This window comes from Aptenodytes patagonicus, chromosome 10 (assembly GCF_965638725.1).
Source record: "Aptenodytes patagonicus chromosome 10, bAptPat1.pri.cur, whole genome shotgun sequence".
In the NCBI taxonomy this organism is placed as follows: domain Eukaryota; kingdom Metazoa; phylum Chordata; class Aves; order Sphenisciformes; family Spheniscidae; genus Aptenodytes; species Aptenodytes patagonicus.
This window is the reverse complement of record NC_134958.1, coordinates 3,888,746-3,915,046: the sequence shown is the minus strand read 5'-3', so window position 1 is coordinate 3,915,046 and position 26,301 is coordinate 3,888,746. Positions and strand designations below refer to the sequence as shown.

The following is a 26,301-nucleotide window of genomic DNA, read 5'->3' as shown; positions in this document are numbered from 1 at the left end:
AAAGGTTGAAGAAGGAAGATTTTACTTCGTATTGTGTAATGCAATTCTCTCCCCACTCCTCCCTCCTACCTTTGAAGGCTATTCTAAGCCTAAAACTGTTTTTTCCTCTTTTTCTGAATGCCTAACTCAGCACAGCTTTGACCTTCTAATGCGCATACAAAACAACTGAAATGGAATTGATTCTACACTATATATATGTGGAAAAGATATTTAATTGTAAAATAGAAAAAGTAGGCCAGAGTACAGTTTTAAGGGTAATTCTTCTGTGTACAGTATAGGTAAACTAGACTTTTTGCTTAAGTTTATATAAACAAGTCCATAAAAGCAGTGAAACATGGAACAACAAAGCAAAGCACAAAGAGTTTTATCTTACAAAAAAGGAATCTGCACAGTAGTTCAAAATTTAATGTAACACAGCACTGAACAATCTTAAGGCAGCTCAGTCTAAGCACAGGACTAGAAGCCAGGAACTCCTGAGATCTATTCCCAGGTCTACCACGGATTCACGTGGTCTTGGGCCACTCATTTAACACTCCCTGTGTTGCGCTTATACCAGTTATAAAATTGAGACAGTAACACTCACTTACCTGCCTCAGGCAGTACAGTAAGGGTTCTTTAAAAGATTTTACAACGCTCTGAAGATGTAACGTGCTATATAAGCCCTAAGCATAATAGATCACCGCACAGACACACACAAACACAGTATCACAGTGAAGAGCAATGATGCCAGGTAAGAGCAGCATCACTACAACATAAAAAAATTACTTGTCCAATTGCATAATTAAAATGCAAAAGTCGGTTTAGAAAAAAAGTATCACTGAAATGATTTCAAGGCTATTGGGGAAAAGAGATCAATAGGAATATTCTAAAAGAACTACTATTTGTGTTCCAGTGGAGACATTCTTTTCTATTCATTACTGAACTTTAAAACGTTTGTACAGGAAAATTGTAAGACACACGAAGTGAAGTTTCAATGCCTCCACTACCAAATTTTAAATTGCCTCTAATATGTAAATTAAGATTTTTTTGTTCTTTTTAATTACAAATTACATTCTTCCAAGAAATATACCATCCACAATAAAACTGGCTGCTAGCTTACTTCAAATGACCTATAGGCTAAACATTTTTCTCGTAATTTTTCTCATCTTTGCTGAAAAATACCTATGCAAGATGTATGTGTAGAAATTATAAAAACATGCAGCATATGTACAAACTGAAAAGTTTAAAAAATATTAGCTTCATATACATGTAAATCTACTTGGATATATCTGAAATTAAATATAAAAATTTCACCACCTAAAATAAAAAAAAAAAACCCAAAAATGGTTTTCAGAGAATCTGAGACAACTACTTAAAGCTGTACAAAGATTTCCACCTGGAAATGTCTTATTCAGAGAAGTTTAAGTTGTTACCATGTAGAAATAACTGTTAATTCATTTTGTCACATAATTCTTTTTCAAGTTGTCAGCTTAAATCAACATCACCCTTAAAACTGTTCTGTTTTTCAGAAGTTAGATTCATACTAAAATCAAAAATTTCACAAAAGCATTGGCTTCTCGTGTTTCTGGATCCCTTCAAAAAGATTTATCAACTCATTTTGAAACTGTAAAAAAACCAACTATTTACAGTATTTCATTTTAAATACTTTTCACAATTTCTAAATTCAGAGTTTTTATGTTACAAGAAATTCATCAGAGCTCACGGCGTAAGTCCAGTTATCAACTTGTAGCTTCTTCTCTATCATGTAATCCTGTGTCTGTAACTATATAGCGTACAGTTCAAGATTGTACTGCAGGTTTTTGAAAGTAACAGGCTTTGCAGTATGTTCATTTTTTATTAAACAGCTTCTTTATTAGTCTGGAGGCGGTTCATTGCCTCTAACTTCTGCCGATAGGCCTCTGCTTCTTGTTCTTTCTTTAGAAGCTGCTGACGGTATTTTTGTGCTTCTCTGTTTGCCTCATCCAGCTGTTTCTGAAGAGTTTCTCTTTCCTATTAGAAACAGAACCAGCAATATTTTGTCAAATATGTATCAAATACAAGTTAAAATGGCAAATACTTTTCCTTTACATGCAGCTCAAGTGTAGAAACTGTTCAGTTCTTACTCGGGCAAACCTATATGAATGCTGCTGTGTAAATTACACGTAACTATCACACCAGACAACTCTCCACAATAAGGCTTGCAGTGTAAATATAGTAAACCTGAGTTTCCTTAGCTGCAAAGATACCAAGCAAGTCTTCATGGAAAAGAGTGAAATAAAAAAGTGGAAGCATGGTGATCAAATACTAACATAATATATTAACGTCTCCAATGATTCAGTTCCCTTTGTTGTTTTTTTTTTTTGAAATTGGAATCCAATCTAACAGGATTGTTCCTTTCTGTTGTATTTCTAATCAGACAGTATAATGAAAAACTGTTACCTAACAGCAGTTTGCACTGGAAAGTGACAGCTGCCCAGTAACCGCAATATACACATAACTGGTTTCTAAATGAAGTGATTGGGAGTGATTGATACCATACAATCCAGAGGTGTAATTACATCCCCAAGGACACCACATTTTTTATGAATTAACAGGCATTTAGCTAGGTAAGTTTTTCAATTCTAAAGGAGCAACTTAAGGCTCCATCCTGCATATAAGTTTCTCGGGGATGGCTATAAAATGGTTTCCAAGCAAAATAATATGGGAAATGCCACTTCCTATGAAGCTGCCTTAGGAACTAAGGAGAATGTATTTCTATCTCCAGCGACGTAGGTACTGACATTTTGTTTGATGCTGCACTGAGCTCAATTGAAAAAGCAATTTGCTTGGAAAATAGTTTTGTTTTGATCTTCAACCAAATACCATCTCATTAAAGTGCATCATACTTTTATGAGTAAGGTAGTATTTGGTTTCAAATCATTCTTTCCACTGTAGTTGTAGTAGCCACAGGAGGGAGGTTGTCAGAGAAGCGAGCTATCTCCCAGAAAAACGAAACTCTTACCAAAACCTGAGACCCAGTGAAAATAAAGTTGCCTTTTCAACTTATTCCCATCCCAGCAGTTCAGTATCACATTCCCATTTAATACGTCAAACAGTTGTTAGAAGTTTCTCCCCCCACGCCCCCATAACAGCATCCCTATTCTTAACCTCTTTGATGCACTCACATATGTACATGGTCAGAGCCTGAAAATACAAAATACTCTGCCTCCCTTCTACTTGCTACTGTTCTCAGTGCTTGTCACAGTCACATTTAGCAGTCACATGCTGTGCTGAATGTGCTGGAATATAATGACATAGGTGATCAGATCATTGCTAACAGCAGCATCTGTATAGCAAAAACAACAGGTGAAGGAGAGAAGTTATTAACAGGTTATAAAGACTAGTTATAATACAGAACAGAACAAACCCCATTAAGTGCAACCTGATTTTACATAGGGCTTTAAGAGCTGAAGGAAGTTAGCTAGGGTTTGCTTCATTTGGAGCATATGCTGATAAAACGAAAGCTTATCTGATCTTGCTTACTTATCTGAAAAGGAAGTTCAGCTTCCACCTCTGAAAATCTGAATTCTGCTTTTTAAGCAACTGTATGAATGGCCAACCCATGTAGCAACTAGACTGACGAATGTCAAATGAACAGTAGAGCCTAGGATCTGAAAGGATCTGAAATACACCAATGATGTTCCAGCACCAGTCCAACCAAAACATACTGCTAGTTCTGTAAGTTATCTGTGTAGTTTAAGGGAAGCCAACAGCTTACATAAAACAGCCTCGTGGAGTAGAAAGTCAGTGAAAAGAGCTACAAGACAATTCTCAGGGAAGCGGTCAAAAGAGTTGATCCTGCTACACGTGGAAAGCAACCCTTCCCTCTTGAGGGCACTCAGCTCTGGGCTATACTGAGCTGGGCATTATCTATCTCATGAATTTGTCACATAAAAAACGACAGAAATCGACTACTGGCAAGAAGCAAAGCTGCTCTATCTACTGGGCTGCAGAAGAATAAGAACCACCAGTAGCTCACTGGCCAGTGGTTCTGCGATGCATTACAAAAAGCAAGGCGCTATCACTACTATGGAGTGTGTGCAGACTGCAAACACTTGGGGATAGAGAGGTTCTCAGATAGTCTTACGAGCATCTTATGAGTATTTCCCACAGAAGAGAGAAATAGAACCATGTAACCATAAGGAGTATAGCACATTAAGGAAGGGATAGAAAAAAAAGGGGGGGAAAAAGTCTTAGTGGCAGAGGCAAGAAGTTAAAACCAGTATCTACCAGACAGACTAGCAATTCAAAGCATGTAGATTAGTCCAGCAACTAATAGGTGGAGGTTTTAGACAGTCATAGTCCTAATGTAAACAGAATGAGTTAAGAAATTGAGGCCAAGTATACTGTCTAACTCGGCAGTGGAAGGAAACCAACGCTTCTGGAGGAGCAATGCAGATCTACAGTGGACGAGCAGTGAAAATCGGTTCCTTAACTTTGACATCTAGAATAGGGAGGACTGTATCTGGTCTATTAATGTCATCAAATCCAGAAAGTGTTCTTAGGGCATTCTTTAGAACACAACTGAAAGTGTTTAATTATCTGAAGTCCTTTCGTATCAGTATAAAAACCTACCCAGGTAAAAACAGAATTAGAGGATCCTGAGTGCTCTTGAGAAATCTTCCATTTTATCAGGGAATTTTCTTCATTACATGTAACTTTTCTTAACAGTCTATATATTGACCATAGGGACACCCATAACTAAAATAACCAAACCAAGCATTCTTTTTAACAACAGAAAAAGCAGGGATATGAATTCACTAATATAATTAATTTACAATTATGATTTTTTTTTTAGTCTAATGAAATTATTGTCCTGGTTCTAATGCGTGTCACCTTTCAAACATGCAACATGGGAAAGACAGTCAAATTCAAGAATGAAAATTAAAATCACTGTATGTTAATGAATTATGCATGAAAATGAAAAACAGAGTATCTGTGTGACAGGGGTTTTTTTGCTGCCATCCTATGTTTAAAATACCAAACTGTTTAGGAAAACTGCTATCACTCTTCAAAATGAGCTGAAACGTTTGAACTTCACAGACCCAAAAGAGAAACATCAAAAGCCACCACTACAGCTCCTTCACAATACTTCCACAGGAAAGTTTGTCACCTCACATGAATGGGAGGTTGTTCAACTTAAAGACTTGCAAACTACAGTTAACTGTTCATACACTATGAATTCAAAACAGCTGAAGAAAGCACTCTTAGCCTTGAATCAACTCTTTATAATGAAATAAAGGAATGAATCACCAGTGAGGCAAAGAAACCAAACAATAAAGGTTTTCTACATTAAAAAAATATTTTAATGAGGGGAGGGGTCCCACTCCCTCCAAATTCAAGTATCTACCACCTTCTACGATGATGAAGTTTGAAGTGAACCGACTTTATGTGCACTTCTTTAATGTCCCTGTTACCAAAGTGAGGTAGCACCATACCCCTGTGAACCACAATAAGGCTCCTGAGGTCACCCGGCCTCCACACAGAGGCAGAGGTCTGCACGTGCATTTCCAATTGTACAGGCAGGGACAAAGTCAGTCATCAGAACTTGCACTTGAAAGCAACAGATAAAATAACTCATTTAAACCAACTTCTTTCGGTATTTGAGAAACGTTTAAAATATATAATTGAAACTGGTAATCCCCTGAAAAGCATTATTTGTATTGTTATACCAACTATCTGTAATTAGGAACAGGTCAATTTATTCCTTAACCAATCTAGATTTGTTTTTTCCTTCACCTAACAGAATTATTAAAATACTTAAGGAAATGTAATTTCCTTTAGGAATAATTCAGGCAGATGTTTAAAAGTGTGAACAAAAGAAATGCTTTTATTGTAACAGTCATACATTTAAAAAAATGCAGCAAGAAAATTTCAACTGTCATGATAATCTGTAATGACCACAAAGCTGCAAAGGCAAAAGTATTTGATGTGACAACTTAGGGACAGGGAAAGCAAGTGATGAAAGGTGGTAATCATCGTTACTAGACATGGAAAACACATAGCACATACTGTACAATAAAAAGTATTCAATTAGGCACAATTTGATAATATGAACAGAAGTTGGAGAATACAACCTTTGATAAATGAAATATCATGGAGTTGACAAAATGAGAACTTACAGCCTAGTCAAGGCAGACAACAATTTTCATAAACTTTTGACCAAAACTGGTCAGTACAGTTAGAAGTAACAGAAGAAGGAATGAGATGGTTGACCTATCGTGGTTAATATAAAAAAGCTATAATTTTAAACTGAACATAGAATAGAAATATCTATTTGTCATATATAAAAAGAAAAGCTCTCTCATGTTGTTAGGTCTTCTGCACTATAATTTTAAAAAAAAAACAGGATGGTGCAAAGCTGTGTAATAGTAAACTGCTCCAGAATTAAAAAAAAAAAAAAAAAGGGACAGAAAAATTGACAAACACAGAATCTTACTGTTTCACATTTCCATTAACAGTTAGCTAGATATCATGAATGGAAAGGAAACCGCTAAAAATATCATCTCACAATCAGGACAAGCATGTGGTCATAACAGAAAGATGAGGGTACAGTACCCCATTCACTGCTAGCGGAAAGAGTCAAGTTACTCGATAATATATCGGTACCTCGTTTTAAAAACTAGCTAGTGATCTTAAAGGAAAAACAAAAAAAATTAAGTTATCAAATACTTAAACAAGTGTCACTTTTCCGTGCACAACCAGAGGATGAAGCAAACAGCCCTCCTATATTCTCTTTTTACAACAACTTTGTAAAAGATGAATTCCAGTAACAGGGGAGACTGAACAAGTTATTGTTTCACACACTTCATTCTGTGGTAACACAGAAATTAAACTCTAGAACAACACAAAAAACCACAACCAGATACTCAGTGATGAACATTCTGGTTAACACATATCACGTAATATACTCCTTACTTCTATTTCTGCAGACTCCACACGATTTTCAACAATCTCAATGCACTGTCTCTTCACTGGCGGTTCTTCGCTTATCACAGTTTCTTCAGCAATGTCTGTTGCTGGAACTGTTAATACTGAAAACATATTTGTACATATAAATACATTTACTTCAAACAATATTTGCACTATATAAAATTCATATAATTAAGTAATTTTATTAACAGCAATAAAATGCAAAGACTTTTCCCTTATGAAAACACAACTATACAATAAAGTCCATTATAAAGTCAGTACAGGGAAAATTTCCTAAAAACTTTCGCTGCTTGTATGCTACTAAAGAATTTTAAAATTCTTTGTTGCTGACGTCTACAGTAGTTAGCTGTCACTCTGGAGTATCATTGCTGTTTTTCAGAGTAAACAGACATGGAAGTGAATTGCAGCAGAGCTACCAGTCTGTCAATTCTGTAACTTATGTAGCAGACCATGTCCTTTATAATGTTTCTTAAGCAAATACTAAATACAAAACTGGCTTTTGATTTTGATTAATTAGAACACTTTAGGTAATCTGAAAATCCAGTGATTAACAACCTTGGAGGAGAAAAAATTAGGGATCTAAAGAAATTCATACTCTAATTTACTCATGCAACCATCTGACATAAATGTTGTGACTGTCACTTCAATTACTACCTACGCACATTCATGCTTTCTGATAACTAGCTGTACTTGGTCAGACAGACTGTGAACCAAATCATTTGTCTCCGGTGTACAACTCTTCAAGCTCCACACTGGGAGTCCTCATGAAGAAACCAGAGAAGGAATAATTTTTGTCTAAATAGTAGTGGCAGAGCATCTTTAAAAAAAAAAAAACACCCAACACACACGTCACAAAATAGCACTTATTACACCAGCAGCTTCCACAAACAAAGTACATATGGCTTCAGGACAATTTGTGTCACCCTGGCTTCACTGGTTCTGCCACTGCTCCTCCAAAACCTCAAGCACGTAAGACTTGGCTTTTGTTCTGTTAAGAACACATTCCATGGGACTTGCACAGCTTGCTCATGCATCAGATTTCTAAATCCGAGCTTAATCTCTGTGCAATATTTCCAGCAAGGCAACAGCGTAAGTATTAGAAGGCGGCTTTTGTTTTACTCCATCTTCTAGCGTTCATAACAAGTTGGCAAGAATCAAGCTTACTGAAGGCAAAGCAAGTAGTTATCAACTTTTCCCTTCAATGTCCCATTTCTCTTCCATACAGTTTAGTAATTCTTCCATTCCTTCTCCTAATGCAGAGACTCAGCTGATGTGGTAACTCACTGGCCTGCAGTAGCTCATGTGTCTGAGCCTTTTGCAGTATAACAATTCAAAGATGTATTTAAATTGGTAATTACACAAAATTGTCCAAGCTATTTGCACCCAACAATTTGTTATTATTACTATAACTAAAATAGTTCCTCAAGCTCAAACTGTACAAGTTTCCACTCACCTTGCTGTCCATCTGGCATGGTCACAATGATTGGTTGCCCTATTCCACTGGTTGGAATCGAATGCAGGTTACCAAGCTGAATACCGTCTGTAACTATAGTAATAACTTGCTGACCTCCAGAACTGACAACTTGCTGAATAGCACCATCCACAGATTCTGCAGTCACAACCTCTTCTGTGGCCACAACTATCAACAGATTAGTAAAGGAATTAAGTCAATTTATAAATTAAGCTTTATGATTTCAAATGCATTTTGGTACAGCTGAGAAAAAATTTCTTCTGTGTCTTTTAAAATTTGACCCCCACCCCCCAATGAATGCATTACTACGTATTATATTGTTAATAAAAATCTTTCACCAGGCCAACACAAAGCACTAACATTTTGAAATATACATGCAAGTCTGTCCTGGTTTACCTTGCTCAATATAATAATTTTTTTTATTTAGCATGTTTCGTAATAGACACACCCCACTCAAAACTGATGCTTTGGGTTCAGTGTTAACATGGCAGCAAGAACAAGAGTTGTTTTTAAGAACACAAATAACTTTTCCATTGTACACAAGCTGGACTAAGTCACACTAACAGCGGAATAAAAAAAAAAAATTAAACTTGAAATACTAGCTTGAAACTACTCCTCAACCAGTGCCTTGCCAAGTGTACCTCAGGACCCAGCCCTGATTTCTCTGCTTACCGTAATGGCATTCAAGACAGTAACAGACTGAAGGATCTCTAGAGAATCTTAAAGTTTTGTCTGTGCTACATGGGTACTTCAAACACAGCCACAACTTTATTTATTATACAAAGTATTAAACAGGACTAAAGGAAAAGTTCTGCCGAGTTGACATTTTTACACCTTTGAAGGAGAAAGACAAAGCTAAAAAAGTAAAATAAACGTTCTATGTATATAATTTTATAGGTAAAAGTAAAAAATCCCAGCTCAACTAAATATTTCAAATTCATGATTTGATAATGAGTATACAGCAGTGAACTCTCACCGTTCTATATTACATCTATAAGTCAAGGTAAGATAAGGGAAAGACTGCATTCAGAACCACAACACATACCACAGCTTGCACTATACACTGTAACTGGGGTCTCACACTACCACCCTTTTTTTTAAAAAAAAAAAAAAAAAAACAAAAAACCAACCAAGATACTGAGACAAAGAGCAAGATCACTAGTAGCACAATCAAAGAATTTCAAGCACACTAGCTCTGTATTTTATTTTCAATTTGTCAGGGTAAAAGCAAAGCCTTTGATTTAAATAACAAACATTAGACTGCTTTCTATCTACATAGATGAAATTAAAACCCTATAGACTGTGTTGTGATGCTCGAGATGAGGGAAGGGAGATAAAAGATGAAAGCTTCAGGGTTTTAAGTTAATTACAATATAAAACACACAAAAATCACTCTGTAGTTCAAATAATGACTGCAGTCATTGCCTTCTGAAGATCTTTATGTTCAGAGATTACTGTCCTACAGCACTGCTTAAATATTCATAGAGTGTTTATTCAGTAAACCAAAACAGTAAGTCCTACATGAATAAGTGGTGTTGTATTGAACTTGATTCGGCTTCCAAGTACAGGCTCAGCAGTAAGACAGACCACTGTCACCAAAAATTCCAAGTTGCAAGTGCCAATACTAGCTGCTATGGCAAACAGCTCTGATCTTTCAGTTTCAAACTCAACATTGGGCTTTTAGTTCTGGAAGGAAACATTATCAGGACTTCTTCAAACCTTTTCTTGAAAGAAAAACGCAGATTTTGTCTAAAACGAAGTTATTCTATTTAAAGGAAAAGCATCCTCATAAACACGGCCCTTATTCCTCCCTTGCTCTCCTTCCATATCTATATCCATATAATCACTAGTTACCACACTACTTCATATGCCAAAGGAAAGCTGAAGTCATTTAAAACAGCAGCACTATTATTTTCAAGAATCTCTGTATTAACGTGCATTATTTTCTTCTGCAGTGTGTGTGGGGGGAGAACACCTGCACATGCAGTAAGACACATGCCTAATTCCAACATAAGCACACCAAAACCTGCATTCTAAATACACATCTTAAACCGGATTTTTCTCTAATCCAACTCTGAGTTCCATACATACGTACAAATGTGGTGTGTAATGTAACATCCATGTCCTTATATACACTTCATTTGAGTAACAATTAAAAAAAGCATGATTCTATTCAGCTCCAGTGAGAAGCACCTTTCTTTCTTTTGTTTCACAAAATTGATGTAGTTTTAACTGTAAGACATGAGGAACTAGGGGGAAGAGATCAGGATAAAGTTAACTTGAAAGAGGAGAAAAACCTAGACAGAGACAACATCAAAGGCAGAACTTAAGTGCTTTGTCCAAGTTTATACAGTCTTAAATACAGGAGGCTAAATCCAAGGTAAGAGCCAAAACCAGAATTCTCAATCCTACAATTTTTGACAGTATTTATAAATGGATCTTTTACAAGATAAGCACAGAGAGAAGGGGGGGGGGGGGTGTTGTTGTTTGGTTGTTTGTTTTTTTTTTCTTTCTTCTTCGAACACACTTACTACTGACGCACAGATGATAAAAAGCTTTTGTATTCTTTACACTTTATAAACTATGAAAGGAGTAAGAACCCAGGAAATAATTTGCAGACAGTAAGATGCTGCATGATTGCCCACACATCTGCATAAAAATCAAAGCAGAAGAACTGAAATAAACAGGAGGGTTAGGTATGATGCACACTGCATTATTAAAGGTGGGAAGCTACTACATCAAGGCTTCAAGCTTATTCCTTCCTGCCTGCCATCTCCTGCCTCCTCTCTAATAATTTTTATCTTCAGCGGTTTACTGACATGTAACGTAGGTTATGCTGCACCACTGCACGGGCAGGGCCACAAAACATGAGAACGCTCAGTTAGTTACCAAAGTCTACCTACTACTGAGTCCTGGATACACATTTAATGCTCCATAATCCCATGCAATCCCTTCTCGAGTTTCTCTCTCCTACAATTAGATCTGAGTTTCAATGAAATATATTAATTGATTGAAAACATCAGCAGCTTCTTCTGTAATGAAAGGCACTGCATTCTGGGTTTGAATCATCCACTTCACTTGCAATATTTAATGTCATAAAATAGTATAGCTGTACTTGGGTACTGCTTTGAGAAGTACTAGAAGAAAAGAGCCATATTAAGAAGAAATCCTGCAGGACTTCAAAATACTTAGAGATGAAAACTCAGGTATACGTTGGGAGGCAGCTGTCATGCCAGCAAGTCTGAGAGTACAGATCTCTTCTATATTTTCAGTGAAAACTGTGTCCTTAAGAATGATGTCATCTCTAGAGCTGAATTCTGTGAGAATTTTTAAGTACCAAAGACTTCGGCCACGCAAAGCATCTCAGTTCTGTAAAATTTATCGTACTGACCATCACCAACAAAAATGCAAAATAAATGCATTTCTTTAGAAACGTGTTCAGAAAAATTCAGGTTACCATAAGCATCATAAATCCTTGATTGACAGAGGGTTGTTGCTCCCCATAGTGATCTCCAGTCACTAGCTTTGAAGTCAGGCTCATCTTGCTACATATCACATCACTACTCAGTGCTCAAAATCCCAAGCTAACTTGGAAATAAGGCTACAGTGCTACATGTCAGTATAATAAATACTAAATAAACAAAAAAGCAATCTGGCCTACCATAAAACTCCAGTAGCTACAGACACACTGCCTGAGAAAACTGGGGAGCAACATATGCAAAACAGCACTGGGCAAGTAAAGTAAAAGACTTTCAGAATAACAGAAGTTTTTATTCAAGTACACCATATAGCCTACTTCGGAGACAAAAACTAGGGATTTGTGTGTCCCAAAGCTAGCTAACAAAGAATTAACATAGCACTTGACCTCCTAAGTGCTAGTTTTACCCAATTTTTTTTTATGCAATGGCAAGATATTAACATAACACTGTAATTGGAAAATATGATCTGGAACAGAAGTTTAGTGGCATCCTCTTTTAAAGTAATTTTCAGTAATTCAGAAGCTTTTGATCACTTTTAAACTTTGTTGTAGATGGTATTACAACTTGCTTGAATTATAAAAGGAGGTCTCTTCTTTGCTTATATCTCTCTTTCTCAAACCTGTTAGTAGTAATGACTAGTCTTTATAACCCACTTTGATTATAAGACTCCTGACTGCCATTTCTTTCTTCACTTTGCATGTTGTAATGAACAAAAGTGAAAAAGTACACAAAGCAAGCACCACATTACTCAGAAAAAATGGAGAAAGATATCCAGGGCAACTTGCGGAGTATGGAACCTTGACCAAAGTTTTTTTCAGACAAAGCAGTAACTGGCAAAGATCCACGGGGCAGGGGTGAAGTGGTTTTGTGTTAAGAAAGAAGAATGCAAAACTTGGGACCTAGGGGCAATAGAATCCCTTGTGCCTTTCTGGCTTCTTGTCATGGCCTAACGGAACAAGGGAGCATGCATACAGCTGCAGTGAGGGGTGCAGGCTGCTTCTTCCTAGGAGAACTATAACGTATTGCTAGGCTTACGTTTACCTGAAGTGCCACAACAGCATACCAGCCTGACGTAGGACATACTAACCGCTACGTACTGTTACAAATGCAAGTAGAAAGCCTCAATGTTGAAAAGACGACCCATAGACATTCTAGCGGGCAAAACGCACACTAAGATCACCAAATATTCTTGTGCTTTTGGGTGAAAGATTAAGAAAACTGCTGACAAAGTATATGCAAACAACATTGGGGGCCATTTCCCAATATTTAACAGAAACAAACATTCAAAGAAAACATTCTCCTACCAAATGCAACTAGACTGCATGTAGACAAAGACATGAATTCAATCTCCTGAATTATGCTTGCTTTCAGCAAGATCAATGCTACTCAGATTAGGCACAGATATACCAGTTGTGGTCAGAAATCTTATTAAGAAATAATTGCACATATGAATCTGGCAACCTTCCAGGTGAAAGTAAAGGAAAAATTTTGTTCATGCTGAAAAAAGGAAGGAAGGTTGTCATCTCATTTCTGTATGCACTGCATCTCCAAAAGCACCAGTTAGGTACTTTTAGTTTATTAAATGAGGTTAAATGACTTAGCTTTCTAACCTGGTGTTTCTGAAGAATTAGACAGCGGAGCTGATGCTTCTGCTAAAGCTGCCAATGTGGCTAATACTGATGTCGATGAATTTCCAAACTGTACAGCAGACACTCCTGTTTCATCTAGTAGGATGAAAAATAAAAGTTGGCTGATAAATTTAAAACCAGTGAAGTCCCTTTTATTATTATTATTGCACTGAAGCTTCTAACACACACTCTGTTCTCAGCAACATTCTGCTAAACCAAAGTGCTATTCTGAAGGCAAGTTTGTTAAGCAAATACAACTTCTGATAATTTATCTCTGTGAAGACTGTCGTTTTAAGTACCTAGATATTTACAACACATAAAAAACACTGAAGAGAAACATGGTAACTACTCTATTCTTACCACTGGTTTTCCTCAAGCCTTTTCCCTAAATGGTGAAAATCAATTAAGGTATAAAATCCCAGTAGCTATCCTATAGGCATCTAAATACCTGTTCCATTTGATGTATTTGCAGAAGATACCAGACCTGTTAGGTTCACCACCCCTCCAGGTCCAATGATGAACTGTGGTGTTGCTGCATGTATCGTCACAGTGTCCGGACTCTCTGGATTCGTATTGATTTGGTTCTGCATTGCAATCTAGGAGACAAAGGTATTAATACCATTCCAATTGTAGGTATAAAGAAGTTATGTACCTTTTAAGAACTAGAATTATTGCACATTCCACTCAAACAGGGAGGATCTCCCTCGTTATACCCATGCAATACACACACATCGTGTCACATCTTGTACTCTGTGTAAGTACATGAGAAACTTTTTTTTTGGCTGAAATCTAAAGACAAAAAGTCTGTTGAAGTGAAAAAGAATGACACCCCACTACTTCTTCTTACCATTTACTGTAAACAAAGAGGACCATATAAAGACAAGGCCCTTTTGTAGATACGCACGCTCAAGTATCTAAAATAGAGGCCTGAAGAACCAGGACTGCCGTGGCAGCTATGTGCATGAAAATCGGCTCTGACAGCTTAGTAATTGCCATGAATCATAGATGGCATTCTTCTTTTTGTCCTTTGAATTATTATTGACTTTTATTTACTATATCCTTTCTGCAATGAAGAGGAGGCTAAAGGAACAGACCAGAAGTTCATACAGTTCAAGATGTAGGGGAACAACAGATTTATAACAGTGGCATAATGGCAGTTTTCATTTGCTTTCTATTCTTTTCTCTTCTCAATAATGCTTAGCACTTAGTTCCATGGAAATGGGTGCTCACTGTTCAATAGTGTTCTTAAAGTCAAACTATCTATTACAATCCCGATCCCAATGGCTTCTCCAACAATTCAATCCTAGTTTTTCTAATTCTAGAAAAATTGCCATCTCTCCTCTCCTGATCTCCAATTGTTAGGAAATTAATATCCATATATCAAGCTAATTGAACACTAGGGTATAGTCAAAACATATTGGTGGAGCAGGGAGTTAAGTTTTACACCTTGCTTGTGAAGACTCCACCTAGTTCTGTGTACTACAACACTCAAATTTAAGAAAATAAAGGATACTTATCCTTGACTTTGTAGGTGGTGAAAACACTCTTCCGCCAACTAATGTTTACTAACATTAATCTCATTTCCATGTCATGAACTAGGCTGGACTTTAGCATTATCAGTCAATACATGGTCTCACAGCTGCTATATTAAAAGCTTAGTTTACCCCATGTGTAAACAAGTACTTTGCTTTAAGTTCCCTTAACGTCATGAATCAAAAGTTACCTGTAATATTTCTGCAAGGTCTTCATTTCCATTGTCTACTGCAATATCTAGTGCCGTTTTGCAAAATTTACTCTGAGCATGAACATCTGCTCCGTACTTTATTAAGAGTTCTACAACTTCTTGGTGGTTATGTTCAGTAGCCCAGTGAAGTGCAGTCATTTTGAGCATGTCCTTCGCATTGACATCAGCACCGTGCTACAAACAAGATCATCGCACAAACTATGTCATTAGAAGTATATGAATTAAATAATGCTGGTCACAGAGTGAAGCCCAAAATTGTCTTTCTCCAGCAGTAATGTCCTGTTATCTTACATTTACAGATTTATTAAAAGTACTTCAATCTAACTACCAAATAAATTATTTATCTCAAAGGATTAAAAGACTCTAAAACATAACATGCCTTGGTTCTAAAAGTTGATACTCACACAATGTCAAATTAGGAAGTAGTCTTATTTTGAAACAGCAATAAATAATTCACCTGAAATCATGATGATTTTAATGCTGAAATACATTAGTTTAACAGGAAAACAAAGCGCCCAATGCACACAGTATAAATATTCATATCATTTCAACGTTGGTTTCATGACTAAAAGGAAGTTGCAAATATTTGATCATAAACCATTGTTATATCCCTGCCTCAGATGTTGTTTCAGCAGTCTTTACCTTAAGTAAGACTTCTACTATGCTGGCATGGCCTTCTGATGCTGCCATATGTAATGGAGTTCTGTCCACTTTGGTTCTGGCATCCCGACTTACACCTGCTCGCAGCAACACTTCTGTTGTTGAGTAGTGTCCATACTGTGCTGCAAGATGAAGTGGAGATGTTCCCAACTGTAATGTAACGGAAAAAGTGGAGTTTTAACAGATGTCAGCATGAAGTATTCCTTCTTATTCTGCAGCTATCAAACTCAGGTGTCAGGCCATCACTTCAAAATCATTTTCCCTTGCAGTCTCAAGGAAAGAAGCTGTCAGGGATTTTACAGACTATGAAGAGAAAAAAAAAAGTTGGGTTTTTTTTTCCCCAATAATCACAACACACTGAAAACAGCTCACTGGAAGCAACTTTTTGAGGTCTGTGCCACGTTTCTTCTGTCTTTGAGGTGTGATGTTTCAAGGGGCCTAACCCCATTTTTAGTGTTGGTCAACACATCATACCAACATTGGAAGGGACCTCTGGAAGTCATTTAAGTCCAATCTCCTGCTCAAAACAGAGTCAACCTGAAAGTTAGGTCACTAAGCAGATTAAGGCTCTTAAGGACTTGTAAATACCCTAGAATTTTAGGTACCTGACCTCCCTATACAACCTATTCAAAATAGGCACCTCCAAAAGACAACTCAGAGCCCCTGTATCAGGGAACTCTCAGCTGCACATATTAGGTAGTTGGGACTGCTTTCTTAATTCAGAACTCTTACTATACTAAATACATAAACACAGTAACTAGGAGGATGATTGCTGCTTTCTCCCATTAACCATTCCGAAGTTCATCTTAAAAGCCACCAGAACAAGCTCATTCACAGTCTGTTACTAAAATCAATGGGAGGTCATTTGAAGAAATTTTAATTTTGAATTAGCCATTAGATGATGTGACTGCAGAATTCCAACAAGAAACTCCCAAGGCTTGCAATACAAATGCTTAATTGTAATAATCCTATTTTGTTCTTCAGGTGAGAAAAGTAAGAGGATTTACCGAACACTGCAAAAGTTTTCATTACCCAATCTGTGGTAAAAGGTGCTCCATTTGCCATCAAAATGCGAACTTCGTCATCTTGACCTGCTCGTGCAGCTTCTAAAAGTTTCTTTCCCAAATCTACTAGTGACATCTAGTGAAGGACACGAAGGAAGAAAAAATAACATTAATATTATTTTAAGTACACAAACACCGCTGCTGGTTTTTTTAATTATTATTTCTGAACTACTCTGAAAAGTTCAAAAACTGGAGTTGGTATTTTAGCCACGAGAAGCAGCTTTTATTGATTGCAATAAGCAGCTTGATTTTAGAATTATTTTTGTCAGCCAAACAGAACTGACACTGGGGTGAAGATTTCAGTAATACAATGCTGAAACCATAGCAGCTGCAAAGTTATATCAAACTAAATTTAAAGTGAACTGGATGCACATTTCTTATAGCAGAAAGTGGTTTAGAAGCTCTCACCTGATATTGCAACCTGCTGCAGCTTTGTCCAGCTTTCAAGTGGTACTACGTCATGGCTGCTATGTCACACGCCCAAAGGCGCTACATTCACTTATCCAAAATGCCCATATGTATTTAAGAGGTACCACTATGTAAACGCCTTTAGATAGATATAAAACACAACACCTTTCTGACATCTTGTCCATCACTATCAGTTCATTTTGTTCACCCTAAAATATAATTTCTGTATTCCTAGCTACAAAATGATGCAATAGGCATATATTATCTATTTGCATCAGATATATGAACTAAAATGTCTGCCTGAAAACAAACATTACTACCTGCTTCAACTGTCTACAGTTACTAAAAACATGTTAAGTGCAAAATTTTGAGACATGACTGAGATACTAGCTGAAAAACTTTCACATCATCTTTAGATAATCACCCTTTTACAACACCCAAAGTTCCATATAATACAGAGCACGCAAAACTGTATGTAGACAAATGACACCTATCTATGTTTCTGTTGCATCAAAGTCTTCCTAGTATAACATTTTTTTAAAGCCACTCTATTTCATACTTGCCCTTAAATTTGTTCAGTAAAAGGAAAATTTAGAACTAAAACATAACTCACGCTACTAGCCAAAATGTATCATTAATGTTTTAGTCCTATACCTATGTTTTCCACTACCAGGATGCTAAGAATGGAATTACTTTCATCAGTTTGTTTCCAGTCACAAGCAAAGTTAAGCCTGTATCACTAATAACAGCAGTTGCAAGGCCATGCAGCCATTTTCCTACAAAAATTTAGAGTGTATCAGTTCAAAAACAAATCCCAATAGGATAATTTTTTATCTCTTTTCTTAAACATACACTTCTGTCACAAAACCAACATATTTAGAAAGTTCTCTGTACCTGGCTCAACTGGCAAAATCTGTGTGGTATATTGCTCAATAAGCTGAAAGCTATTGACTTGCAGAAATTAGGAAGATGGAAATACTGCAAATGCAGAACTCCAACATGTATCAGTAGAGCCATGAACTGGAGCAGATTACCTCTTTGTCTACAGAACTGACTGCAGGCAGCAATATCCCCTTCACCAAGATAATACTCCATTTATGTCCATCCTTCTAGTACACATGGACATGTTGATTTGTCTCCAGCCAGAAAAGGGAAGAGGAGCAGGAAGGTGGCAGGACAAGGACAAATACTGACAATGGAAAAAGGAAGGAAAAAAGGAGCACAGAATCAGATGCAGAGGAAGGGCCAATAGCTGACTCTCTTCCATAAAGAAAAAGGGCAAAAGAGAAACAGGAATAAGAGAAAATCTACTATCCCCATTAAAGGGAGACACTAGGAGTAACAATATAAAACAATAATAGGACAGAGAGGGCATCTGGCGAGTGCAGCAGTGAAATGAAGGAATACAGCACTCTCTTCATATGGCACCCTTTTTTTTTTGGCGCGGGGGGGCGTGTGTGGCAATTTAAGAAGGAAAAAAGCACACACAGACACACACACACTTTTTCTGGTGGTCTAATACCACCACAAAGTTCTCAGAAGCAAAAGGAAAGCTGGAACTTAATGCAAAATACTGAAGTTAGGAACTAATTCGGAAAGACAACAATTCATTTTCCTTATATTTATTATTGTTTTAAACACCAGTAGAGAAAAAGAACTAATAAAGTAGTCTCCTTTCGGAATTACAGAATAATTGAGGCTGGACAGGACCTCTCAAGGTCACCTAGTTCAATCTCCCAGTCAGAGCTGGCCCAACGGGCTCAGGCTGCGCAGGGCTTGGTCCCATTGAGTTTTGAATGTCTCTGTGGATGAACATCCCACCACTTCTTCAGCCTCATTCCAGTGTCCGACCACCCTCGTGGTGAGACCTGCCTCCTGTGTATACCTGTCTTTCTCCACTAACCAAAAAGACAGCCTTGATAACAAGCTTATACTTGATGTCTGTTAGACAACAAAAATAGGTGAATTAAATTACAGTCTGTACATTTAACAGCTACACCTATTCAGAACTCACTGACCACATCTATACTGGTGAAATAAGCAGGAAAGTTGTTACCAAAACCCTGTGCAGCAAAATCAAGCAGCAAAAAAAATTTCAATTATGATGGCCTGCAAAACACAAATCTCACTCCCAGGAGATGTTAGGGACAAACTTCAGCCTGAGATCAATGCCTTTTCAGAGTCTCTGAACCACTACTGTTGAACACACTGTCAGAGTGACAGTACATCAGTTCTCATCTCAATGCAAAACTAAACAGCATTGTACTACACTCAATAAGAAATGTTCTAATCAAGGAAAAAGAGGGACATGGAAGATCATACATGACATAACCTTCATTACCATGTATTACCTACATTAACCAACACTCTCTTGGTTGATATAAAGTGTTTTTATTTTAAACAAGAACAGAGCATCACAGACGTTTACGTATGTTTAATGATGTAGAATTTTAACTTCAGTTAAAACAACACACATTTATTTTAGAAATGAAGTAAAAGTTTCAGTTCTCATAGGGTACTTGAAAGCATGCTTGGGCCATCTAGTGGAAGAAAGTTAAAAACCTAGCAAAATTACACTGTTGAACTCAAAAATAAAAATCACATTGTATGTCAACAATGCACTAACAACAGCAACTGAAGAGGCCTTTCCAACAAAACACTCATGCACTTTTAGTCACTTTTAACCAACGAATACTAGCATTCGTAAAATTTCTCAAGAGTAGTCAACCCGAAGCTGATTTCTACTTGGCAGGTCATCCCAAGGACCAATATTGTAAGGTCAGGAAACCCTTGAGTAATAACATGCCCCACACTTCCCCCCGTACTCTTCCACTGCTACTACTGGGACATACTGAGAAGGGTCTGCTGTGTCAGAATTTCCCTTTCTTCCCTTTCCAGAAAAATTCTTCAGCTGCTCTCCTAAGATCAGTTAGTCACACAATAGCACAATGATACTATGAAAAGCAAAGTTCTATATATAGTACAATAAAATATGTTTAAAATTGAAATAATATTTCCATTTCAAAGCAGCACTCTTAGTTCAGTACTGCTGCTACTCCATGTAGTGTTACAAATCAACTCTGCTGAACTGTGTCAGAGGTGCTCTTCAGTAACTGTGTCATTTCCATCAGGCTTGGCTAGCACAGCAGCTGGGTAATGCTTTATAAGAGGATTCTTTCAGACAATAAAAACATCACTGGCTCTAAAATAAAGTCTTGAGACTACTATAGTTATTCTTATGGCAATCTGAGTATGTTTTCAGACTTCTAACAGCTCCTACACAACTGTGTGAACAGAGGGTTTTGTCTACAACTGAGTAAATAGGGAAGAGCTTCTGCTGGGTTTGGACTTCTTTGCATTAACCACCTCCTGAACTTCCACATTTCATTACTGCAATGCATTCTGTACAGTATCATTAGCCAGATGCCACAATGAACCGGTAATTAAAATTTACATCAAATTATTATTGCTATTTTACTTACGTGCGATAGGAAACCATACTGCTTTTTTTGTATCCATCTTAGATTTAAGTTTTTATACATTCTGTAAAACTCTGAACGTCATGCTGTTACCAGAGGCGTATATAACAGCACTTGACCGGAGTTTAGGTGGAACTGTGTGCAAAATGGGCTCTGTGGGGAGGAAGAGGAGCTGAAAAACATGCAGCTTGGGAAGCCTGGCGTCCCACGCCGCAGCCTACAGACAAGAGAGCAGCAGAGTCTGCAGCCCGAGGAAGAAGATTAAGTTTGGCTTCACGTATTGCAGCACCTTTCAGACTGGTGTCCTGCCCCAAGGATCCTGGACCCAGCCTTTATTCCCCTTCTACCACTGCAGCAGTGAACATCAGCCGGTCAAAATCAACAGGCACAAAACAGTTGTTGCAGAACACCTGCTAACCTGGAGAACTCGCAGCCACCAGTGTACTTCTACCAACGCATGCTCCTAAAAGAGACATACTTACACTAGAAGAGCATGGCCTGCACCAGTGCAATTTACCAGAAGGTAAACTGAATCAATATACACCGTATCTATGACAAGGATTTGCAATAATTTCTAAAAAACCCAGGACAAAGTTCCATAAAATGCTAATTAAACAGGTTTCCCTACTGAACTGACAAGCAGCAGAATCGTACTTGGAAGACAGCTTGAGACCCATCATCTGTCACACCCATTACGTCTGGAAAAAATAATGGCCTTTTCAGAATGACTTTTTCTTTCCACCATTTAAAAAAAAAAAAAAAAAAAATCAACCTGCTTCCCCAGACCTGATCTTCAGAAATGCTATCATCCTACTGATTTCAACATTGCACAGTATCACTAGAAATCGAGAATAGCGATTTCTAACTAATTTTATATGCCTATCCATACCAAGGTCAAAAATATTTTTAAGTACAGAGTATAAATAGCTAGCAATAACTATTCAAATCTTTAACCAAGCACTCAGTTTTGATCATTATTAGAATTGAAATAATAGGATCAACTTGCTTTATTTGTTTTTACATCCTGATATAACAGCGCAACACTTGAACTCAGAACAACTCTTCAAAAAGTTTATTTCAATTAGTTTTGTAACTTCTAAAGGAACCGGAAGGTCTGCATTAAACCTAGGTGTATTTCCATGTGCTAGCATCTCTTAAAAACTTTGCTATGATTTTACATTATATATAATTTAATAGTGATTATAGCGACTTACATGGGATAAACTCAAAAAGTTCCTGTATTGTTTCCTAAGGGAATCATACCCTTCCAAACGTATTTTGACAATGGTTTCACATGTCATACTTCAAATCTTAATATAAATATCATAGGCTTAGAGTATCCACACTTCTATTATGATAATGAAAGTTACACTAATATATTAATAGCAGTCAGCTTTAATTCCAGTGCTTTCAGCTTTCCTCTATGACTGTGTTGTATTTGTAACTAAATTCTCTCTAGTTTGTTTAAACAGCAGCATGACCTTCACGTTGGACTATGTATGCATCAGATGAAAAATATCTGATCTGAGAAAAGAGATCAGAAAAGCAAACATATTGTTGTATAGCCTAGTAGTTAAGATAGTCAAGCCTGTATATATGCAGGTCTGTCCTCCAATTAGGTTCATACATTAACTTAAATTAGCACCGATCATCAATGCAACTCCATTAAATAATGCGGATGGTAGAAAAATCTTGTCCTTAAAAAGGAGGGCGCAGATTTGGCCATTATCTGCAACAAAGTGCAACAACTAAAAAAATATTATTATGCAACAAGGGTGAACCATTGGCAGCAACCAAGATTTGGGTTGGCACTGCCACAAGCTACAAAGCTTTCACAGGTAAGTTTGGCACTAGATACCAAAAAAGTTACGTTATGGCAGCTATGACTAACATGAAAAACCTAAGGGCTTGTGATGTAGCCTTTGAACTGTACTACAGCCTTACGGAGGATATCTCAGATTGAGACTTGAAAATATCCTCAAACAAAAATCACCAGCCTCTCTAATTAAAGCATCTGTTTTATTATGAGGAAGTCTTTCTCGACAGTTTCTGTCTAGCACATAGGCCCCAAAAAACCTAGAAAACAAACTGTTTTCAGCAGAGAAAGTGGGTCACGAACAAGAGTCTACACCTAGTGTATGCTGATCTGCCATGTATACTCTTAACCTCAGACAGCAGATTTACGCACCCTTACACGTATTTCTATGTGCAGACACACTTCAACCAAACTACTTAGTCTAATACTTCAGAAGTCATGAATAATTAAAAAAAAAATTCAGCTAAAGTACTCCAAGGTGTGCATTCACAACTTTCAGTACATTTAACTCTAATATGCAGCATTTGCCATTAAATAAAAGGTACCTTAGTAAGCAGGTTAAAGGACAACATACAACTGCTTTAAGTTAAAAACTCTAAGCACGTAACACTTCCTACAGGGGATTTCACCGACGTGCTATCAGTGTCTCACCAACAGAAACTACTTTGACTACTAGGAGAGAAGAGAAAAACAACAGTCCGAACTAACACGTCTTATCCCACGTTTATGCTCCCATCATACGCTTTATTAAGAGTCCAAAGCAAGAGTTACAGGCTCCGGGTGAGGGACACTGCAGAGGAGGGAAGCGCTCCCCTCCCACCGAAGCTGCCTCTCCTCGGGGCTCAGGGAACCTTTGGCGCCAAGCTCCGGCACGCAGCTCAGCCGCCCCCGGGCCGTGACAGGAACCGGCCACCCCGCCCCGCGCGAGGCCCGAGACCGTCCCCACGCGGCCCAGACCGGGCTGCCCGGCGGGGAAAGACGCGGGACGAGCCGGGCCCCGCTCTGCCCCTCAGCGCCCGGGCCCCTCGCCGGGCGCGCCGCGTTCGCCCGGGCCTGGGCGGCAGCCGCGGGAAAGCGGCCGCCGCGGGCGGGCGCGGGCACCCGAGCCCCGAGGCGACCCGTCCCCCCCGCCCCGCCAGCCGCGCGGCGGCCCCCCGGCCCCGGCGCAGGCCCTGCCCCACAGGCCGCGCCCGGCGCCCCGCGGGCCGCCCAGGCCGCCGCCGCGCCCCAGGCCGCCGCCGGCGCTGCCCGCGCCCCCCGCGCGGCGGGGTCCCCGGAAGGCCGGCCAGCGCGCCCGCTCTCCCCAACAGGAAATCCTGGCTGGGCTGGGCGCTGCGGAGGGAGCCGCGGCGCCGGGTTCCGGGGGAAGTGGAATTATTTTTTACCAGCGAAGAGATCAACTTCCACATCCGGTAACAGGGCCCTATACAAAGGCGCAGACTGACCTGGAAAAGCTTGGCCGGCCCGGGGGGGTGAGGGAGAGACAGGGCGCGGGGATGGGGCCTTACCGTGCTGCCGGCCCGGCCGCCGCCGCCGCGACAACAACCAGGGGCGCCGGAGGCCGCCGCTTATCGGCGCCCAAAAGCCCCACACAAAAGTCCCCGCTGCGCCTGGCGGAGGGACACGCCGAGCGGAGGGGAGGGGCGCCGTGCCGCGCCGCGCTGCCCCGCCGCCGGCCCGCGCCCGGGCGTGAGGCGGCGCGGGCCGCCCGCGGGCAGCGCTTCGAGGGGCGCCCGGCACTTACCATGGGGTGCAGGTATTATCTTATTACACAAATATCCCCGGCAAAAGGGGCTTGGCGGAGGGATACGGCCTCGGTGCCGCCTGCCGCGCATGCGCGGCGGCGCGGGGAAAGGCGGGGGAAGCGGGGACTGGAGGGGCCCGCCATGTTCCGTCCCGCTTCCCGCCCGGCGGGGGGCAGGGCGCTGCCCGCCCGCCCGCCGCCCTCGGCCGGCCCCGGCGGGTGGAGGCGAGCTGTCACCGTGCCGGGGGCGGGAGCCTCCCTAAAAGCGGCTTAAGAAATAAGACAGAGGGTCGCCATCCCGCACGCCGGCCTTCTTGGGGCTCCTCTTTGCCACAGGGCGGCGGGGGTTGCTCTTCCCGCTTCATGGCTGCTGGGGCTCCGATTGCGCTTCCAGGCGAGGGTGCCCTGTCTGAGCATGGGCTTCGCTGCCCTGCTTTCCCTAGGCAGGGCTTTAGCTACGCTTTGGGATCATGGGAGATCGGACGTGATATGGATGAGAACTCCAAAAGATCCTAAGCCCTTGCTGCTCTGTCAGAGAGCTCTGGCCTTCAGTCCCAAACTGGCACTGGAGCTGACATCCCAGCCCCTGAAACATTTCTTCTGGTTTTGTTTCACCAATGCAAAACGGTCATGCTCACATTCTCCCCAAAGCTATTCCAAGTCACAAGTCTTCCGATACCACCGTAAAGCATAGATCCCAAAATCTACATCCTTCGAAAAAAGGTACCAATCACAAAATTCCACTCTCTTATTTTGGAGATCATAATACCTACTAGATACCCTTAATCAGAGGAATACTTGTAACCACATCGTTTACAGATCATTACTTTTTGCCCTTGACTTACCTAACACAGCTTCGGAGAGAATACAAATAACCAGATTCCAAAGAGCGAACATGACCGCACAAATACCACAGAACTGAATCCTCGAGTCACAGCTGAAATCGACCCGTTCAGTCCAGGAGAGAAAACTGCATTTCCCACACGCGGCGGCAGAACAGCCCTCCTGGCTGAGCGTGATGGCGGGGCTTACGCCACCCTGGCTGACAGGACTCTCTCCAGTTCTTGCGGTATTTTCTATTTGAGTTAGGCTGCAGGGACGAATTCTCCATGCGCTTTTTGGAAAGCCGGTTAATCCTTCTTTATATGTTGTCACCTGTCTCAGGGACCTGTTGAGTTATTTTTCTAGGAGTGATCAGCCAGAAGGAGGCACTAGAGAACAAGTCCAGACACCTCCTCTCGGGGCTGTCACTTGTCACCAGGGTATAGAAACCTTAAATCCAGCCTTCATCACATCTCTTTTCCGTTGTTGGTAAGCGTTCTGTGCCTCTCAACAAGAATTTAGCTTGCCGTATTATGGTTTTTCATTGACACAGTAGCAGTAGTTAACAGAAAACGTTACGATGTCCTCACAGGCGTGCGCCAACGAGCAGGAATGCCTTGTGACATTAGCTGCAGCGCTATGGAAAAGCAAAACGTTCCGTATTACTGAAAATCCTTTATAGAGGTGAAGAATGCGGTCTGCCTGTAGTCCATTAGCACTGTACATGAGTTTTCATTATTGTGATCACAACTTCCATCTTTAAAATAACCGTGTCTAATGTTGGGGTTTTTGACAGAATTCACCGAAAGTACATTTAAGAGAGAGACATTTGATGTCTGATGTAGGCAAGTCAAAACACATTTCACATCTGTAAAGTACCTGGTTTCTTTTCCTTTATTTTACGCTGCTGTATAAGATAGTAATTTATAGGTTTTGTTAACTAAATAATCTAAAACATTTATTAAAAAGCACACTGATTTCTACTGTTTAAAATTATTTATTTATTCGGTACTGCTACACAGTAACACATGTGCT

General features: G+C 39.5%; 1 protein-coding gene across 9 annotated transcripts; it reads right to left on the bottom strand.

The window, feature by feature from the left end:
* Window positions 1-194: 194 nt before the first annotated feature.
* GABPB1 (GA binding protein transcription factor subunit beta 1) lies at window positions 195-24,506 on the bottom strand. 9 transcript variants are annotated; one of them, XM_076347852.1, is made up of 10 exons: window positions 20,888-20,955; window positions 17,406-17,544; window positions 16,966-17,073; window positions 15,916-16,083; window positions 15,253-15,447; window positions 13,978-14,125; window positions 13,512-13,625; window positions 8,405-8,590; window positions 6,937-7,052; window positions 195-1,989 (listed from the first exon to the last, which is right to left on the bottom strand). In XM_076347852.1, exons 3-10 carry the CDS (start codon window positions 17,071-17,073, stop codon window positions 1,837-1,839), a joined length of 1,188 nt encoding a protein of 395 aa, XP_076203967.1. In that variant the 5' UTR covers window positions 17,406-17,544; window positions 20,888-20,955; the 3' UTR covers window positions 195-1,836. The 9 variants fall into 9 exon arrangements, with proteins under 9 accessions (XP_076203967.1, XP_076203965.1, XP_076203962.1 ...); XM_076347850.1 differs by having other exon boundaries at window positions 17,406-18,594; window positions 20,888-20,952; XM_076347847.1 differs by lacking the exons at window positions 17,406-17,544; window positions 20,888-20,955 and adding an exon at window positions 24,445-24,506.
* Window positions 24,507-26,301: the final 1,795 nt, after the last annotated feature.

Excerpts from the sequence above, each read along its gene's own strand:
- GABPB1 (XM_076347845.1), bottom strand. The coding sequence starts at position 20,947 with ATGTATAAAAACTTAAATCTAAGATGGATACAAAAAAAGCAGTATGGT. Across the intron at positions 17,074-20,887 it reads AGTATGGTTTCCTATCGCAC|ATGTCACTAGTAGATTTGGG; the intron begins GTAAGTAAAATA and ends GTCCTTCACTAG. Across the intron at positions 13,626-13,977 it reads AAATACATCAAATGGAACAG|ATGAAACAGGAGTGTCTGCT; the intron begins GTATTTAGATGC and ends TCATCCTACTAG.